Source organism: Ammospiza caudacuta, chromosome 3 (assembly GCF_027887145.1).
Source record: "Ammospiza caudacuta isolate bAmmCau1 chromosome 3, bAmmCau1.pri, whole genome shotgun sequence".
Lineage (NCBI taxonomy): Eukaryota > Metazoa > Chordata > Aves > Passeriformes > Passerellidae > Ammospiza > Ammospiza caudacuta.
In genome coordinates, this window is record NC_080595.1 from 117385958 (window position 1) to 117407132 (window position 21175).

The 21175-nt window shown below is 51.0% G+C and overlaps 1 protein-coding gene across 1 annotated transcript in view; it reads left to right on the forward strand.

Annotated features, from left to right (window-relative positions):
• EPHX2 (epoxide hydrolase 2) overlaps positions 1–21175 on the forward strand; it is a 60499-nt gene that overhangs the window by 12820 nt on the left and 26504 nt on the right. Inside the window, exons 4-10 of the mRNA XM_058801217.1 lie at positions 8927–9117; positions 11260–11382; positions 13927–14007; positions 15664–15759; positions 16655–16733; positions 18249–18283; positions 20528–20554. Of these exons, the coding sequence (XP_058657200.1) occupies positions 8927–9117; positions 11260–11382; positions 13927–14007; positions 15664–15759; positions 16655–16733; positions 18249–18283; positions 20528–20554 (632 nt within the window). The remainder of the gene's footprint in view (positions 1–8926; positions 9118–11259; positions 11383–13926; positions 14008–15663; positions 15760–16654; positions 16734–18248; positions 18284–20527; positions 20555–21175) is intronic.

The window sequence follows — 21175 nt, forward strand, 5'->3', positions numbered from 1 at the left end:
CGTGCTAAGAATAACTCTCCCTTATGCTCCCAGTCGAGATCTATCTTCAACTCCCCTATCTTTGCAGCCTGATGTACTTGCTGGTTGTTTTGCTGCTCTTCATTAGCTCTGCTTCTGGGGACATGGGCATCTACATGGCGAATCTTCACAGGTAACTTCTCTACCCGAGTAGCGATATCTTTCCACTCTTCCGCAGCCCAAATTGGTTTTCCTCTTCGCTGCCAGTTTGCCTCTTTCCATCTCTTCAGCCATCCCCATAGAGCATTGGCTGCCATCCAGGAATCGGTATACAAATAGAGCCTTGGCCACCTCTCTCTCTCTGCAATACCTAGGGCCAGTTGAATAGCTTTGATTTCAGCAAATTGACTGGATTCACCCTCTCCTTCAGTAGCCTCTGCAACCCGTCGAGTGGGACTCCACACAGCTGCTTTCCACCTCCGTTTCATCCCTATGACACGACAAGAACCATCGGTGAATAGAGCATAGCGTGTTTCTTCTACTGGTAACTGATTGTATGGCGGAGCTTCCTCAACCCGGGTCACTGGCTCTTGTTCCTCATCTGCGACACTAAAGCTTTCACCTTCAGGCCAATTTGTAATTATCTCCAGGATCCCAGGGCGATTTAACTTTCCAATTCGAGCGCGCTGCGTAATGAGGGCAATCCACTTACTCCAAGTAGCACTGGTAGCATGGTGGGTAGAGGGAACCTTTCCTCTGAACATCCATCCCAACACCGGTAGTCGGGGTGCCAAAAAGAGTTGTGCCTCTGTACCAATCACCTCTGAGGCGGCTTGGACTCCTTCATAGGCGGCCAAGATTTCCTTTTCTGTTGGAGTATAGTTATCTTCAGACCCCCTGTAGCTCCGACTCCAAAATCCCAATGGTCGGCCTCGGGTCTCGCCAGGTACCTTCTGCCAAAGGCTCCAGGACAGACCATGGCTCCCGGCTGCAGAGTAGAGCACGTTCTTCACATCTGGTCCCGTCCTGACTGGACCAAGGGCTACAGCATGAGCGATCTCCTGCTTGATTTGGACAAAAGCTTGCTGCTGCTCAGGGCCCCAATGGAAGTCGTTCTTCTTGCGGGTAACCAGATAAAGGGGTCTCACAATCTGACTATACTCAGGGATGTGCATCCTCCAGAAACCTATAGCGCCTAAGAAAGCTTGTGTTTCCTTTTTATCAGTTGGTGGGGACATGGCAGTGATTTTATTAATAACATCCACAGGAATCTGACGCCGTCCATCTTGCCACTTCACCCCCAAGAACTGAATTTCTCGGGCAGGTCCCTTGACTTTGCTCTTCTTAATGGCAAATCCAGCTTCCAAGAGAATATGAATTATCTTCTCTCCTTTCTCGAACACTTCTATTGCCGTGCTCCCCCAAACGATGATATCATCAATATATTGCAGATGTTCTGGAGCCTCACCCTCTTCTAGTGCAGCCTGGATCAGTCCATGACAGATGGTAGGACTGTGTTTCCACCCTTGGGGCAGTCGGTTCCAGGTATACTGCACTCCCCTCCATGTAAAAGCAAACTGAGGCCTGCATTCTGCTGCCAGAGGGATGGAGAAAAACGCGTTAGCAATATCGATGGTCGCATACCACTTTGCTGCCTTAGACTCCAGCTCGTACTGCAGTTCCAGTATGTCCGGTACAGCCGCACTCAGTGGTGGAGTCACTTCATTCAAGGCACGATAGTCCACAGTCAGTCTCCATTCTCCGTCAGATTTTCGCACAGGCCAGATAGGGCTGTTAAAGGGTGAGTGGGTTTTACTGACCACCCCTTGGCTCTCCAGCTCTCGGATCATTTTGTGGATGGGGATCACGGCATCTCGATTCGTCCGGTACTGCCTGCGGTGCACTGTTGAGGTGGCAATTGGCACTCGCTGCTCCTCTACCTTCAAGAGTCCTACTGCAGATGGGTTCTCTGATAGTCCAGACAAGGTGTTCAATTGTTTAATACCCTCTATCTCCACTGCAGCTATTCCAAAAGCCCACCTGAATCCCTTAGGATCTTTGTAATAGCCATTCCGGAGGAAGTCTATGCCCAAAATACACGGAGCCTCTGGACCAGTCACAATCGGGTGTTCCTGCCATTCCTTCCCAGTCAAGCTCACCTCAGCTTCCAACAAAGTCAACTGTTGTGATCCTCCCGTCACTCCAGCAATGGAAACAGGTTCTGTCCCCACGTGTTCCGATGGCATTAAGGTACACTGTGATCCAGTGTCAACCAACGCTTCATAGTCTTGTGGCTCTGATGTGCCAGGCCATCTGATCCACACCTTCCAAAAAACCCGGTTCTCCCGTGCCTCTTCCTGGCTAGAGGCAGGGCCCCTCTAAGCCAGATTGTCCTTCTTTCCTTGGGCATATGCCTTAGAAGTTCCTTCAAGGGGATCGGACATGTCATCGTCATCAGCATACTTAACATCTCGGCGACGAGTGACCGGAGCTGCTATCCTTTTGGTGATACTTTCTCTTTTCTTCAAATCACGCACCCGTTGTGCCAAAGCAGCGGTGGGTTTTCCATCCCATCTCCTCATGTCTTCTCCAGACTCACGCAGAAAAGCCCATAACTCAGTCCGTGGGGTGTACCTTCTCTCCCCATCAAAGGAGCGCCAGCGTTGGACACCAGGACCTCTAATTTGTACAGCTGAGATTTGAATAAGGTCCTCCTTAATCTCTTCCCGGAGTTTCTTATGATTCTCCTCAATTTTATCCTCTAGTTTCTGCAGTCGGGTTTCCACTGCTGCAATTCTGGCATGAGTTGGGCCATGCACAGCATCTGCATACGCTCGAAGCTTCTTTGCCATATCGAGCACAGTCTCATATGTATCATCCCGCTTCATTATTGCTAGGGCAGAAGCGTATTCAGGTGGCCCAAGTCGCACGAGTTTCCTCCACATTACAGGTGTGCATGGTACCAGGTCCGGATTTCTAGTTGTTGTGTCATCTGAGAAAATGAGCTCTGCCACCGCCATCTCTCTCAGGCGTTGGATCCCCTGTTCTATGGTCTTCCACCGTGTCTGCTGCATATAGAGATCATCCGTACACAGGTATCGTTCTGCTACGCTTCTTAGGACCCGTTCCCAGAGGCTGTGAGGGTTAGCCCCCCTCATCATACCTTGATCGATGACAGGATCATGTGACAGGGATCCCAAATGCCTCGCTTCAGTACCATCCAAAATCGTAACCTCCCCTGCAGCATCCCCAAGGCGGACTAACCAACTAATTATAGATTCGTCAGGTTGTCGTCTGTAATCCTTTCTTAGGCCTCTGAGGTCCTTCAGAGAAAAGGAGTCAATATTAGCTCCAGATTCTGTGCCCCTTGATGTGGCCTCTGATTTTGGTGAGGGTCCTTCTCCTGCATCATCATCCTCATCATCCTCCACCTTTCGATCGGTCTTGCCTTTACACTTTCCACCTCTTGTATTAGCTGCAACAGCCATTGTTTGGGGCCTACTGTCTGATGCAGCTGCTAGCCTGGAGCCTGGGATGTTAGCTGCAGCCTGGGTCACTGGGATAGTAACTAACTTATCACCCTGTTCCCTTTCTGCTATCTGCTGCTCCACAGTATCTAGCAGAGTACGGTAAACAAATGCCAAGGCCCAGCTCACTGCAGTAATCCTTTCTTCCTTAGTGTTACCATGGCACTTCTCCCTCAAATACTTTGCCACCTCGACTGGATTCTGAATTTGATCAGATGGAAAGTCCCAGTCCATAGGATCAGAAAATTCCTTTAAAGTCTGGCCCATGTCCTCCCATTTCCCACTCCAGTCAAGATTTTTCCTGCTTTGTTTTACTCCTAAGTCAGGAGTGTCTCTAACCCCTCTAGAAATCTCAGTCTTCATTTTATACACACTCCAGACAGTATAGAAAAGGCTTAATAAATTAAATGCCAGAAAGATGGTTTCTTTCAAACTCAGGGGAAATTCAGTATTTTCTAATAGAGATGTCAACAATTTGGAGGACAAGAAGGAAGACAAAGGCTGAAAAGCCCCTTCCCCTTCTTCTCCCCAAACAAACTGAGTAAACAACCATAATAACAGTCCATACATTCCTGAAATAAAGTCCAGCATTTTTATCCGACACATCATCACACATAAGACCAGCACAATGACTATTCTGGTTAGTGCCCCCCGCTTACAAAAGCTACTTATTAGGGCCAACATCAGAGCTATTTTTGGGTAAGGAAATAACCCCAGGGACCACAAAAGTATTAAAACTTCAAAAACCCCTAGGGACCAGAACGACCGGCAAGCTTCCACTCCAAATGACATTATGAATCACCGATATGCCCACAAAATAGCCAAAACCAAAATATTATTGTTATAGGTTTTTTTTCCACTGTTTTTTGGCCTCCTTTTTCCCGGCCAACGCACCAAAAAGTATATTGTCCTGGTTTAGGACAAATTAGGGGAAATCTCCAAAAGGGAGCCCCCCAAAAACAAAACAAACCTCCAACCACCCCTCCCCCAACACCGGGTTCGGGAAGGAATTTCTCGGAGGAGCAAAGTGGAAAACAAAACCTATTTATTTACAAGTAACAAAAGAACACTCCCCAACACAAGAAAAGAAAAGAAAACAGAAAAAACAGACTGTGTGTTGAGAGGGCGCGGCGCTTCTCTGCAAGCTTCGGATGTCCTGGACGTCTTCAGGTCACGTCCGGAGCCGGTCCAGTATCTTCAGGGGAGGGTAAGAAAGAGGGAGCAAGAGAAAAGGAAAAAAAAAAACAGCACAAAAAAGCAGAAAGCAAGCAAGCAAAGCGGCTAGCCAAGCCAAGCAGCAAAAGCCAAAAGCAAAAAGGCCTGGTCAAACACTCCCCCCTCTCTTCCCCGCCCCGCCGCAGCAAGACGGCCGGGGGGGGGGGGGGGGGAAGAGAGAAAAGGCAGAGCTGCCAGACACAACACACGATACTGGGATAAAGGCTGTCAACCCACGACAGTCCAGAGTGGTGGGGATGGTGGGGATGGAACGTTGGGAATGTTGGGAATGTTGGGATGCTGGGGATGGAGCCTTGGGAATGGCGGGGACGTTTAGTTTGGAATGTGGGGAATGTTGGGAATGGTGGGTCCAGACTGGTGGCAATGTTGGGAATGGTGGGGATGACGGAAATGGAACCTTGGGAATGTTGGGATGGTGGCTCCAGAGTGGTGGGGATGGTGGGGATGGAACATTGGCAATGGTGGGGATGGTGGAAATGGAACCTTGGGAATGTTGGGATGGTGGCTCCAGAGTGGTGGGGATGGTGGGGATGGAACATTGGCAATGGTGGGGATGGTGGAAATGGAAAGCTGGGAATGCTGGGATGGTGGCTCCAGAGTGGTGGGGATGGAACATTGGCAATGGTGGGGATGGAATGTTGGGAATGGTGGGATGGTGGGTCCAGAATGGTGGGGATGGTGGGTTTGAAATGCTGGGATGGTGGGGATGGAGCCTTGGGAATGTTGGGGATGTTTAGTTTGGAATGTGGGGAGTGTTGGGAATGGTGGGGATGGTGGAGATGGAACGTTGGCAATGTTGGGATGGTGGCTCCAGAGTGGTGGGGATGGAACGTTGGGAATGTTGGGGATGGTGGGTTTGAAATGTTGAGATGGTGGGGATGGAACCTTGGGAATGGTGGGGATGGTGGAAATGGAAAGTTGGGAATGTTGGGATGGTGGGTCCAGAGTCGTGGGGATGGTGGGGATGGAACATTGGCAATGGTGGGGACGTTTAGTTTGGAATGTGGGCAATGTTGGGGGTGGTGGGTCCAGAGTGGTGGGGACGTTTACTTTGGAATGTGGTGAGTCTTCAAAATGGTGGGGATGGTGGGGATGGAACGTTGGGACTGTTGGGATGGTGGCTCCAGAGTGGTGGGGATGCTGGGGATGGAACGTTGGGAACGTTGGGGATGGTGGGGATGGAACGTTGGCAATGGTGGGGATGTTTAGTTTGGAACGTGGGGAATGTTGGGATGGTGGGGATGGTGGGTCTGGAACCTTGGGAATGGTGGGGACGTTTGGTTGGGAATGCGGGGAATGTTCAAAATGGTGGCGGTGGTGGGGATGGAACCTTGGGAATGGTGGGAATGGTGGAAATGGAAAGTTGGAAATGTTGGGATGGTGGGTCCAGACTGGTGGGAATGGAACGTTGGCAATGTTGGGGATGATGGAAATGGAACCTTGGGAATGTTGGGATGGTGGGTCCAGACTGGTGGGAATGTTTAGTTTGGAAGGGTGGGAATGTTGGGAATGTTGGGGATGGTGGGTCTGGAACCTTGGGAATGGTGGGGACGTTTGGTTGGGAATGCGGGGAATGTTCAAAATGGTGGCGATGGTGGGGATGGAACATCGGGAATGTGGGATGGTGGGTCCAGAGCGGTGGGGATGGTGGGGATGGAACGTTGGGAATGGTGGGGATGATGGAAATGGAAATTTGGGAATATTGGGATGGTGGGTCCAGAGTGGTGGGGATGCTGCGTTTGGAATGTGGGGAATGTTGGGAATGGTGGGGATGATGGAAATGGAACCTTGGGACTGTTGGGATGGTGGGTCCAGAGTGGTGGGGATGGTGGGGATGGAACGTTGGGAATGGTGGGGATGGTGGGTTTGAAATGTTGGGATGGTGGGGATGGAACGTTGGCAATGTTGGGGATGGTGGGTCCAGAGCGGTGGGAATGGTGGGGATGGAACGTTGGGAATGTTCAGAATGTTGGGGATGGTGGGTCTGGAACCTTGGGAATGTTGGGGACATTTAGTTTGGAATGTGGGGAATTGTGGGAATGGTGGGGATGGTGGGGATGGAACGTTGGGACTGTTGGGATGGTGGGTCCAGAGTGGTGGGGATGGTGGGTTTGGAATGGTGGGGATGGAACGTTGGCAATGGTGGGGATGGTGGGGATGGAACGTTGGCAATGGTGGGGATGGTGGGTTTGAAATGTTGGGATGGTGGGGATGGAGCCTTGGGAATGGCGGGGACGTTTAGTTTGGAATGTGGGGAGTGTTGGGGATGGTGGGGATGGTGGGGATGGAATGTTGGGAATTTTGGGATGGTGGGTCCAGAGTGGTGGGAATGGTGGGGATGGAACCTTGGGAATGGCGGGAATGTTTAGTTTGGAATGTGGGGAATGTTGGGATGGTGGGGATGGTGGGGATGGAACGTTGGGAATGTTGGGGATGGTGGCTTTGAAGTGTTGGGGATGGTGGGGATGGAGCCTTGGGAATGGCGGGGACGTTTAGTTTGGAATGTGGGGAGTGTTCAAAATGGTGGGGATGGAACGTTGGGACTGTTGGGATGGTGGCTCCAGAGTGGTGGGGATGGTGGGGATGGAACGTTGGCAATGGTGGGGATGGTGGGGATGGAGCCTTGGGACTGTTGGGATGGTGGCTCCAGAGTGGTGGGGATGGTGGGTTTGGAATGGTGGGTTGGGGATGTTGGGAATGTTGGGGATGGTGGGGATGGAACGTTGGCAATGTTGGGGATGGTGGGCTTGGAATGTTGGGGTGGTGGGGATGGAGCCTTGGGAATGTCGGGGATGTTTAGTTTGGAATGTGGGGAATGTTTGGGATGGTGGGGATGGAACGTTGGGAATGGTGGGGATGGTGGGTCCAGAGTGGTGGGAATGGTGGGTTTGGAATGTGGGGAATGTTGGGAATGTTGGGGATGGTGGAAATGGAACCTTGGGAATGTTTGGAACGTTAAGTTTGGAATGCGGGGGGTGTTCAAAATGTTGGGGATGATGGGGATGGAACGTTGGCAATGGTGGGGATGGTGGGTTTGAAGTGTTGGGATGGTGGGGATGGATCCTTGGGAATGTTGGGATGGTGGCTCCAGAGTGGTGGGGATGGTGGGGATGGAACATTGGCAATGGTGGGGATGGTGGAAAGGGAAAGTTGGGAATGTTGGGATGGTGGCTCCAGACTGGTGGGGATGGTGGGTTTGGAATGGTGGGTTGGGGATGTTGGGGATGGTGGGGATGGTGGGGATGGAACGTTGGCAATGTTGGGGATGGTGGGCTTGAAATGTTGGGCTGGTGGGGATGGAACCTTGGGAATGTCGGGGACGTTTGGTTTGGAATGTGGGGAATGTTGGGGATGGTGGGGATGGAATGTTGGGAACGTTGTGTTGGGAACGTTGGGCATGGAATGTTGGGAACGTTGGGCGTGGAATGTTGGGCGTGGAATGTTGGGAGCGTTGCGTTGGGAACGTTGGGCGTGGAACGTTGGGAACGTTGGGTTTGGGAACGTTGGGAATGGTGGGCGTGGAACGTTGGGCGTGGAACGTTGGGAACGTTGGGAACGTTGGGCGTGGAACGTTTGGAATGTTGGGCGTGGAACGTTGGGCATGGAACGTTGGGAGCGTTGGGAACGTTGGGCGTGGAACGTTGGGCACGGTATGTTGGGAACGTTGTGTTGGGAGCGTTGGGAACGTTGGGAACGTTGGGAGTGTTGGGAACGTTGGGAACGTTGGGTTTGGGAACGTTGGGAATGGTGGGTTTGGAACGTTGGGCGTGGAATGTTGGGAATGTTGGGAACGTTGGGAGCGTTGGGAACGTTGGGAACGTTGGGCATGGAACGTTGGGAGCGTTGGGAACGTTGGGAACGTTGGGCATGGAACGTTGGGAGCGTTGGGAACGTTGGGAACGTTGGGCATGGAACGTTGGGAGCGTTGGGCACGTTGGGCACGTTGGGCATGGAACGTTGGGAGCGTTGGGCACGTTGGGCACGTTGGGCATGGAACGTTGGGAGCGTTGGGCACGTTGGGAACGTTGGGAGCGTTGGGCACGTTGGGCACGTTGGGCATGGAACGTTGGGAGCGTTGGGCACGTTGGGCACGTTGGGCGTGGAGCGTTGTGAGCGCTGCCTCCATACCGCGGCGAGCGGCCGTGCCGCGGCCGCGCCAGCTCCCGCTTCCCGTGTCCCCGTGCCCGCGCCGTGCCGCCGCTCAGGGTTCCGCGCGTGCGTCCTGGCCAACGCGTGGCTCGACGACTCCGGGGGCCGCCGCGCGTGGGCGGCGCTGCAGGAGCGGCTGCGGCGCCGCTTCCGCCCCGTGCTGGAGTCGTGCCGCGTCGGCGCCGCCAAACCCCACCCCGGCGCCTTCCGACGCGCCCTCAGCGAGCTCGGCACGCCGCCCCACCAGGTGACACCCGGCGGGAGGGAAGCTCCGGGAGATGCCACCATGATCCCCAAAAAAATCAGAAAGTTTGGAATTGTCCTTCCCCCAAATCTTGGGATTTTTCGGAGGGTTGTGAAGCCTTGGGAGATGCCACCACCATCCCAGAAAAAAACCAGAAAATTTGGAATTTTCCAATCTCACAAATCCTTGGATGTTCCTGGGGATGTGAAGCCCCGGGAGATGCCACCACCATCCCAAAAAACCCCAGAAAATTTGGAACTGTCCATGCCCCAGATCCTTGGATGTTCCCGGGGATTTGAAGCCCCGGGAGATGCCACCACCATCCCAAAAAAAACCCAGAAAATTTGGAATTTTCCTTCCCCAAATCTTGGGATTTTTTGGAGGGTTGTGAAGCCTTGGGAGATGCCACCACCATCCCAGAAAAAAACCAGAAAATTTGGAATTTTCCAATCCCACAAATCCTTGGATGTTCCTGGGGATGTGAAGCCCCGGGAGATGCCACCACCATCCCAAAAATCCAGAAAATTTGGAATTGTCCAATCCCCCAACTCTTGGAATGTTCTGGGAATGTGAAGCCCCGGGAGATGCCACCACCATCCCAGAAAAAACCAGAAAATTTGGAATTTTCCTTCCCCAAATCTTGGGATTTTTCTGAGGGTTGTGAAGCTCCAGGAGATGCCACCACCATCCCAAAAACCCAGAAAATTTGGAATTTCCCAATCCCACAAATCCATGGTTGAATCTTTGGATGTTCCTGGGGATCGGGAAGCCCCAGGAGATGCCACCACCATCCCCAAAAAACCCCAGAAAGTTTGGGATTGTCCTTCCCCCAAAATCTTGGGATTTTTCTGAGGGTTGGGAAGCCCTGGCAGATGCCACCACAATCCCCAAAAAAAACCCCAGAAAGTTTGGGATTGTCCTTCCCCCAAAATCTTGGGATTTTCTGAGGGATTTGAAGCTCCAGGAGATGCCACCACGATCCCAAAAAATCCAGTGAATGGAGGATTGTCCATCCCTCAGATCCTTGGATGTTCCCAGGGATTTGAAACCATGGGAGATGCCACCACCATCCCAGAAACCCCAGAAAATTTGGAATTGTCCTTCCCCCAAATCTTGGGATTTTTTGGAGGGTTGGGAAGCTCCAGGAGATGCCACCACGATCCCAGAAACCCCAGAAAATTTGGAATTTCCCAATCCCACAAATCCATGGTTGAATCTTTAGATGTTCCCGGGCATCAGGAAGCCTCGGGAGATGCCACCACGATCCCAAAAATCCAGAAAATTTGGAATTTCCCAATCCCACAAATCCATGGTTGAATCTTTAGATGTTCCCGGGCATCAGGAAGCCTCGGGAGATGCCACCACCATCCCAAAAATCCAGAAAATTTGGAATTGTCCAATCCCCCAAATCTTGGAATGTTCTGGGAATGTGAAGCCCCGGGAGATGCCACCACCATCCCAGAAAAAACCAGAAAATTTGGAATTTTCCTTCCCCAAATCTGGGGATTTTCTGAGGATTTGAAGCCGCGGGAGATGCCACCACCATCCCCAAAAATCCAGAAAATTTGGAATTTCCCAATCCCACAAATCCATGGTTGAATCTTTAGATGTTCCCGGGCATCAGGAAGCCCCGGGAGATGCCACCACCATCCCAAAAAAAACCCCAGAAAATTTGGAACTGTCCATGCCCCAGATCCTTGGATGTTCCCAGGGATTTGAAGCCTCGGGAGATGCCACCACCATCCCAGAAACCCCAGAAAATTTGGAATTGTCCTTCCCCCAAATCTTGGGATTTTTTGGAGGGTTGTGAAGCCCCGGGAGATGCCACCACGATCCCAGAAAAAAACCAGAAAATTTGGAATTTTCCAATCTCACAAATCCTTGGATGTTCCTGGGGATGTGAAGCCCCGGGAGATGCCACCACCATCCCAAAAAACCCCAGAAAATTTGGAACTGTCCATGCCCCAGATCCTTGGATGTTCCCGGGGATTTGAAGCCCCGGGAGATGCCACCACCATCCCAAAAAAAACCCAGAAAATTTGGAATTGTCCTTCCCCAAATCTGGGGATTTTCTGTGGATTTGAAGCCCTGGGAGATGCCACCACCACCACCACCCCCAAATTCCGGATTTTTCCCGTGTCCCAGGTGATTGTGGTGGAGGAGCAGGCGGAGAGCGTGGCGGCGGCGCGGGCGCTGGGCATGGCGGCCGTGCTGGCGCGGGACACCGAGGCCGCCCTGAGGGACCTGCAGGAGATCACCGGGGTCCAGGTGCGCGGGAAAACGCGGAATGCCGGGATCCCGTGGGATCCGGTGGGATCCGGTGGGATCCGGTGGGATCCGGTGGGATCTGGTGGGACGTTCCATGGGGTTCCATGGGCGGAGCCTCAGATCTCAAAAATCCCAGTTCCCAAAATAATCCCAAATCCCGAATCCCAGAAAATCGCAAATCTCACATCTCAAAAAATCCCAAAAAATCCCGAATTCCAAAAAGTCCAAAAAAAAATCCCAAATTCCAAAAAAATCCCCAAAAAATCCCAAATAATCCCAAATCCCCAATCCCAGAAAATTGCAAATATTGCATCCCAAAAAATCCCAAACCCCGAATCCCAGAAAATCGCAAATCTCGAATCCCAAAAAACCCCAAAAAATCCCAAATTCCAAAAAATCCCAAAAAATCCCAAAAAATCCCGAATCCCGAATCCCAGAAAATCGCAAATCTCGCATCCCAAAAGATCCCAAACCCCAAATTCCTGATCCTAGATGCCGAATCCCAAAATATCCCAAATCCCCAATCCCAGATAATTGCAAGTCTTGAAGCCCAAAAAATCCCAAACCCCAAATCCCAAACTCCAAATCCCAGACCCAAAAATCCCAGACCCAAAAATCCCTGATCCCCAAATCCCCAAACCCCGAATCCTCAAACCCCAAATCCCAAATCCCTGATCCCAAAACCCCAAACCGCAAATCCCAAATCCCTCACCGCAAATCCTCGATCCCAAAATCCCCGAATCCCAAAATCCCCAAAACCCCCAAATCCATGATTCCAAATCCCTCATCCCAAACCCCAAATATCCCAAAATCCCAGATCCCCAATCCCCAATCCCCAATCCCAAATCCCCGATCCCAAACGCCCAAAGTCCCAAATTCTCAATCCCTGATCCCAAACCCCCGATCCCAAAATCCTCAAATCCCCAAATCCCCAAAGTCCCCAATCCCTGATCCCAAACCCCAAACCCCAAACCCCAAATCCCTGATCCCAAAATCCCCAAATCCCCCAAATCCCTGATTCCAAATCCCTCATCCCAAACCCCAAATCCCAGACCCCAAAATCCCCAAATCCCAAATCCCCAATCCCAAAATCCCTGATCCCAAATCCCCTGATCCCAAACCTCCAAAGTCCCAAACCCCTTGATCCCCAAATCCGAAACCCCTGATCCCAAATCCCCGATCCCAAAATCCTCAAATCCCCAAATCCCCAAAGTCCCCAATCCCTGATCCCAAACCCCAAATCCCTGATCCCAAAATCCTCAAATCCCCCAAATCCCTGATTCCAAATCCCTCATCCCAAACCCCAAATCCCAGACCCCAAAATCCCCAAATCCCCCAAATCCCCAAATCCCCAATCCCTGATCCCAAAATCCCCAATCCCAAACCCCAAAATCCCCAAATCCCAAATCCCAAATCCTTGATCCCAAACCCCTGATCCCAAACCCCCAAAGTCCCAAACCCCAAAATCCTCAAATCCCCAATCCCAGATCCCTGATCCCAAATTCCCAATCCCAAAATCCCCAAATCCCCAATCCCTGATCCCAAACCCCTAATCCTGAACCCCCAAAGTCCCAAACCCCAAAAACCACCAAATCCCAAAGCCTTGATCCCAAATCCCCGATCCAAGTCCCAAACCCCTTGATCCCCAAATCCCAAATCCCTGATCCCAAACCTCTGATCCCAAACCCCTTGATCCCCAAATCCCAAATCCCTGATCCCAAACCCCTGCAGCTGCTGGGCGGGGAGGAGCCCCAAATCCCAAATCCCAAATCCCCGATCCCAAACCCCAAAATCCCCAAATCCCAAATCCCTGATCCCAAACCCCCGATCCCAAAATCCCCAAATCCCCAAATCCCAAAATCCCCAAATCCCAAATCCCCGATCCCAAACCCCTGATCCCAAAACCCCAAATCCCAAACCCCAAAAGTCTCAAACCCCTGATCCCAAATACTTGATCCCAAATCCCTGACCCCAAACCCCTGATCCCAAATCCCAGATCCCAAAATCCCCAAATCCCAAAAACCTGATCCCAAACCCCCCAAGTCCCAAACCCCTGATCCCAAATCCACAAAGTCCCAAACCCCTTCATCCCAAATCCCAAATCCCTGATCCCAAACCCCAAAATCCCCAAATCCCAAATCCCCGATCCCAAAATCCCCGATCCCAAATCCCTGATCCCAAACCCCCGATCCCAAAATCCCCAAATCCCCAAATCCCAAAATCCCCAAATCCCAAATCCCCGATCCCAAACCCCTGATCCCAAAACCCCAAATCCCAAACCCCAAAAGTCTCAAACCCCTGATCCCAAATACTTGATCCCAAATCCCTGACCCCAAACCCCTGATCCCAAATCCCAGATCCCAAATCCCCAAATCCCAAATCCCCGATCCCAAACCCCAAATTCCCCAAATCCCAAATCCCTGATCCCAAAATCCCCAAATCCCAAACCCCCGATCCCAAATCCCTGATCCCAAACCCCAAAATCCCCAAATCCCAAACCCCCGATCCCAAATCCCCGATCCCAATCCCCACCGTTTCCGGCAGTTGCTGTTTGGAGCGGATGTGGAGGCGCCGCCGGAGCCGATCTCTCCCGAGGAGCTGGGACACGGATACGTCCAGATACGGGTGCGGGGCGGGAACCGCAACGGGAATGGGATCGGGATCTGCTGGGAACGGGAACGGGAATGGGATCGGGGACGGGATCGGGAATGGGAGCGGGAACGGGATCGGGAATGAGATCGGAAATGGGGACGGGATCTGGAACGGGAATGGGATCGGGAATGGGAGTGGGGACGGGATCGGGAACGAGAACGGGATTGGGGATGGGAGCGGGAATGGGATCGGGAACGGGGACGGGATTGGGGATGGGAGCGGGAATGGGATCGGGAACGGGGACGGGATCGGGAACAGGGACGGGATTGGGATCGGGAACGGGAATGGGAACGGGAACGGGATTGGGAATGGGATCTGCTGGGAATGGGATCGGGATCGGGAACGGGATCGGGAACGGGATTGGGAACGGGAACGGGATCGGGATCGGGAATGGCTGGGATCGGGAATGGGATCAGGAATGGGATTGGGAATGGGATCGGGAATGGGATCTGCTGGGAACGGGATCGGGAATGGGATCAGGAATGGGATTGGGATTGGGATTGGGAACGGGAATGGGATTGGGAATGGGATTGGGAATGGGATCAGGAACGGGATCGGGAACGGGATCGGGAGCGGGAACCGGGACGGGAATGGGATCAGGAACGGGATCGGGAATGGGATCGGGGATGGGATCGGGAACAGGATCGGGAACGGGATCGGGAACAGGAATGGCTGGGATCGGAGATGGGATTGGGAATGGGATCAGGAATGGGATCTGCTGGGAATGGCTGGGATCCCAAACCGGGATCAGCTGGGAATGCTGGCTGGGAATGGCTGGGATCCCAAACCGGGATCAGCTGGGAATGCTGGCTGGGAATGGCTGGGATCTCCAGGGATCTGCTGGGAATGGGGGCATTCCAGGCTGGGATCTGCTGGGAATGGGTACGGGACGGTGGCAACGGGGATGGGATCGGGAAGGGGATCGGGAACGGGATCGGGAACGGGATCGGGAATGGGATCGGGAATGGGATCGGAAACAGGGACGGGATCGGGAACGGGAACCGGGACGGGATCGGGAATGGGATCGGGAATGGGAACGGGAATGGGATCGGGATCAGGAATGGGATCGGGAATGGGATCGGGAATGGGATCTGCTGGGAATGAGATCGGGAACGGGATCTGGAACAGGATCGGGGATGGGATCGGGATTGGGAGCGGGAGCGGGAGCGGGAACCGGGACGGGATCAGGAATGGGATCGGGAATGGGACCTGCTGGGAATGAGATCGGGAACGGGATCGGGAACAGGATCGGGAGCGGGAACCGGGATGGGATCTACTGGGAATGGGATCGGGAACGGGATTGGGAACGGGATCGGGAACGGGATCGGGAATGGGAATGGGAATGGGAATGGGAATGGGAATGGGATTGGGAACGGGATCGGGAACGGGATCGGGAACGGGATCGGGGATGGGATCGGGAATGGGAATGGCTGGGATTCCAAACCGGGATCAGCTGGGAATCCTGGCTGGGATCTTCTGGGAATGTCAGGGCGTGGCCGGGATTCCAGGCTTGGAATTCCTGTGCGCGCTGGGATTGGACTGCAGTGTCCGTTCCCATTTTTCCTAGCCCTGTGCGGAATTCCCGTTTTTTTTTCTCTCCTCCCGTTTTTCCCTCCCTCTGTTTCCCAGCCGGGCGTGCAGCTGCACTTTGTGGAGCTGGGCCGGGGCCCGGCGCTCTGCCTGTGCCACGGCTTCCCCGAGTCCTGGCTCTCCTGGCGCTTCCAGGTCACACGCACGATTCCCAAAATATTGCCCGAGGATTCTCCCGAAAAATCCCATAACCTTCCCCCAAAAAATTCCCCAGGAATTCCCCCGAAAACTTCCAAACCGTTCCCAAAAGGTCACAAAAAATTCCCCCAAAATAAATCCTAAAAAAATCCCCCCAAAATTCCCAAAGAAATCCTAAAAAATTCCCCCCAAAATTGCCAAATAAATTCCAAAAAATTCCCCCCCAAAATTCCCCAAATAAATCCCCCAAAATTGCCCCCAAAATTCCCAAAGTAAGTCCCAAAAAATTCCCCCCAAAATTCCCAAAATAAGTCCCCCAAAAAAATCCCCGCAAAATTCCCAAAATAAATCCCAAAGAAATCCCCCCAAAATTCCCAAAATAAGTCCCAAAAAATTCCCCGCAAAATTCCCAAAATAAATCCCAAAAAATTCCCCCCAAAATTCCCCAGAAAAAAACCCCAAAAATTCCCAAAATAAATTCCAAAAAAAATCCCCCCCAAAAATCCCCAAAATTAATCCCCCAAAAAATCGCCCCCAAAATAATTCGCCCAAAAAAATCCCCCCAAAATTCCCAAAATAATTCCCCAAAAAATTCCCCAGAAATTCACCCCCACAATTCCCAAAGTTTCCCAGAAAAAAAAATTCCCAAAAGTTTCCCAACAGTTTCCCAAAAAATCCCCAAATCCCCCCAAAATTCCCCAGAAAAAAACCACAAAAATTCCCAAAATAAATTCCAAAAAAATCCCCCCAAAATTCCCCAAAATTAATCCCCCAAAAAATTCCCCAGAAATTCACCCCCACAATTCCCAAAGTTTCCCAGAAAAAAAAAATTCCCAAAAGTTTCCCAACAGTTTCCCAAAAAATCCCCAAATCGCCCCAAAATTTCCCTCAGCTGGCGCCGCTGGCCCGGGCCGGGTTCCGCGTGATGGCCCTGGAGATGAAAGGGTACGGGGACAGCAGCGCCCCCAGCGGTGAGAGCCGGGAACTGCAGCGCCATTGGCAACAACGGGCACCCATTGATAACAACGGGCATTGATAACCACGGGGATTCATTGATAACAACGGGCATTCATTGATAACAAAGGGCATTGAGAACCATGGGGATTCATTGATAACAACGGGGATTGATAACCACGGGGATTCATTGATAACAACGGGGATCCATTGATAACAACGGGGATTGATAACAATGGGGACTCATTGATAACAAAGGGCATTGATAACAACGGGGATTCATTGATAACAACGGGGATCCATTGATAACAACGGGGATTGATAACAATGGGGACTCATTGATAACAAAGGGCATTGATAACAACGGGGATTCATTGATAACAACGGGGATCCATTGATAACAACGGGGATTGATAACAACGGGGATTCATTGATAACAACGGGCATTGATAACCACGGGGATTCATTGATAACAACGGGGATTCATTGATAACAACGGGGATTGATAACAACGGGGATTCATTGATAACAACGGGGATTCATTGATAACAACGGGGATTGATAACAACGGGGATTCATTGATAACAACGGGCATTGATAACTGTGGGGATTCATTGATAACAACGGGGATTCATTGATAACAACGGGGATTGATAACCATGGGGATTCATTGATAACAACGGGGACTGATAACGGGCATTGATAACCATGGGGATTCATTGATAACAACGGGGACTGATAACGGGCATTGATAACCACGGGGATTCATTGATTACAACGGGGATTGATAACGGGCATTGATAACCATGGGGATTCATTGATAACAACGGGGATTGATAACGGGCATTGATAACCATGGGGATTGATTGATAACAACGGGGATTGATAACGGCCATTGATAACCGTGGGGATTCATTGATAACGGGCATTGATAACCATGGGGATTCATTGATAACAACGGGGATTGATAACGGGCATTGATAACCATGGGGATTCATTGATAACAACGGGGATTGATAACCATGGGGATTCATTGATAACGGGCATTGATAACCATGGGGATTCATTGATAACAACGGGGATTGATAACGGGCATTGATAACCGTGGGGATTCATTGATAACGGGCATTGATAACCATGGGGATTCATTGATAACAACGGGGATTGATAACGGGCATTGATAACCATGGGGATTCATTGATAACAACGGGGATTCATAATGATGGGGATTCATTGATAATGGGAATTAATAACTGGGATTGATAAGGGCATTGATAACCATGGGAATTCATTGATAACAACGGGGATTGATAACCATGGGGATTCATTGATAACAACGGGGATTGATAACCATGGGAATTGTAATAATGGGAAAACAATAATAGTGGGAAAAAAATTATGGGGGGGAAAAAATCACGTTGTGGGGGGGGAAAAAAGTGGGAAATAAATTATGGGGGAAAAAATTTTAAAATCCTGGGGAAAAAAAAAGTCCTGGCAAAGAAAAGAAAGCGCTGGAATTTTTTGCCCCGCAGACATCTCGGAATATTCCCAGGAGCAGATCTGCAAGGTGAGGCACCCCGGGAATCTGGGGAATTCGGGAATGCCAGGGGATCGGGGAATTTGGGAATTCTGGGGCTGGGAGGCGCCGATCCCCAGGGGATCTGACCCCGATCCCGCTGATCCCGATCCCGATCCCGATCTGATCCCAATGATCCCAATCCCAAAGGGATCTGATCCCAACAGTTCCGGTCCCAATAATCCCAATAATCCCATTCCCAATCTGACCCCGACGGCGCCGATCCCGAGGGGATCTGACCCCGATCCCGCTGATCCCGATCCCGATCCCGATCTGATCCCAACGGGGCCGATCCCAAAGGGATCTGATCCCAACCGTGCCAGTCCCAATAATCCCGATCCCATTCCCAACGGGATCTGATCCCGATCCCGCCGATCCCGATAATCCCAATCCCGATCCCATTCCCAACGGGATCTGATCCCGATCCCGCCAATCCCAATAATCCCAATCCCGATAATCCCAATCCCGATCCCAATTTTATCCCAATCTCACTGATCCCAATAATCCAAATTCAAATCCCAACGGGATCTGATCCCAATTCCTCCGATCCCGATAATCCCAATCCCGATCCCAATCCCAATCTGATCCCGATCCCGCTGATCCCGATAATCCCAATCCCATTCCCAATCTGATCCCGTTGATCCCACTGATCCCAATAATTCCAATAATCCCGATAATCCCAATCCCGATCCCAATCCCAATCTGATCCCATTGATCCCACCGATCCCAATAATCCCATTCCAAATCTGATCCCGATCTCGCTGATCCCGATAATCCCAATCCCGATCCCAATCCCAATCTGATCCCATGGATCTCAGCGATCCCGATAATCCCAATAATCCCAATAATCCCGATAATCCCAATATTTCCATTCCCAATCTGATCCCGATCCCGCTGATCCCGATAGTCCCAATCCCGATCCCGATCCCAATCCCACCGATCCCAATAATCCCAATCCCGATCCCATTCCCAATCTGATCCCGATCCCGCCAATCCCGATAATCCCAATCCCGATAATCCCAATCCCGATAATCCCGATCCCGATCCCAATCCCAATCCCAATCCAAATTTTATCCCAATCTCACTGATCTCAATAATCCAAATTCAAATCCCAACGGGATCTGATCCCGATTCCTCCGATCCCGATAATCCCAATCCCGATCCCAATCCCAATCTGATCCCGATCCAAATAATCCCAATAATCCCAATAATCCCAATAATCCCAATAATCCCAATCCCGATCCCATTCCCAATCTGATCCCGATCCCACTGATCCCGATAATCCCAATAATCCCAATAATCCAAATAATCCCAATCCCAATCTGATCCCGATCCCATTCCAAATCTGATCCCGATCCCACCAATCCCACTGATCCCAATAATCCCAATAATCCCATTCCCAATCTGATCCCAATCCCACCGATCCCGATAATCCCAGTAATCCCAATCCCAATCTGATCCTGATCCCGCTGATCCCAATAATCCCAATCCCGATCCCAATCCCGATCTGATCCCGATCCCACCGATCCCAATCCCGATCCAAATCCCAATCTGATCGTAATCCCACCAATCCCGATAATCCCAATAATCCCAATAATTCCAATAATCCCAATAATACCAATCCCGATCTGATCCCGTTGATCCCACCAATCCCAATAATCCCAATCCCGATCCCGATCCCAATGGGATCTGATTCCGATCCCACCGCTCCAAATAATCCCAATCCCAATCTGATCCCAATCCCGCTGATCCCGATAATCCCAATAATCCCAATAATCCCAATAATCCCAATAATCCCAATCTGATCCCAATCCCGCTGATCCCGATAATCCCAATAATCCCAATAATCCCAATAATCCCAATCTGATCCCAATCCCGCTGATCCCGCTGATCCCGCTGATCCCGATAATCCCAATAATCCCAATAATCCCAATCTGATCCCAATCCCGCTGATGCCGATAATCCCGATAATCCCAATAATCCCAATAATCCCAATAATCCCAATCCCAATCTGATCCTGATCCTGCTGATCCCACCGATCCCAATAATCCCAATAATCCCAATTCTGATCCCAATCTGTTCCCAATCCCGATAATCCCAATAATCCCAATAATCCAAATAATCCCGATAATCCCGATAATCCCGATAATCCCGATAATCCCGATAATCCCAATAATCCCGATAATCCCGATAATCCCGATAATCCCGATAATCCCATTCCCGTTCTTTCCCCAGGATTTCATCACTTTCCTGGATAAATTGGTGAGGATTTGGGGTTTTTGGGATTTTGGGGATTTTGGGGATTTTTGGGGTTTTGGGGATTTGGGGTTTTTGGGATTTTTGGGGTTTTTGGGATTTTTGGGATTTTTGGGGTTTGGGGTTTTTGGGATTTTTGGGGCCTGGGATTTGGGATTTGGGATTTTTGGGGTTTCAGAATTTTGAAATTCCGGATTTTTTTTTGATTTTGGGGCTCCGGGGTTTTGGGATTTGGGGTTTGGGATTTCTGGGGTTTGGGATTTGGGATTTGGGGATTTTGGGATTTTGGGGATTTTGGGGATTTTGGGGATTTTGGGGATTTTGGGGATTTTTGATGTTTGGGATTTGAGGTCTGGAGCTGGAATTTGGGATTTGGCGTTTGAGATTTGGGGTTTGGGGATTTTTGGGGTTTGGGATTTTTGGGGATTGTTGGAATTTGGGATTTTGGGGATTTTTGGCATTTGGGATTTGGGATTCGGGATCTGGGATTTGAGGTTTGGGATTTTTTGGGACTTTTGGGGCCTGGGATTTGGGATTTGGGGTTTTTGGGATTTCAGAATTTTGAAATTCGGGATTTTTTTTTAGATTTTGGGGCTCTGGGGTTTGGGATTTCTGGGGTTTGGGATT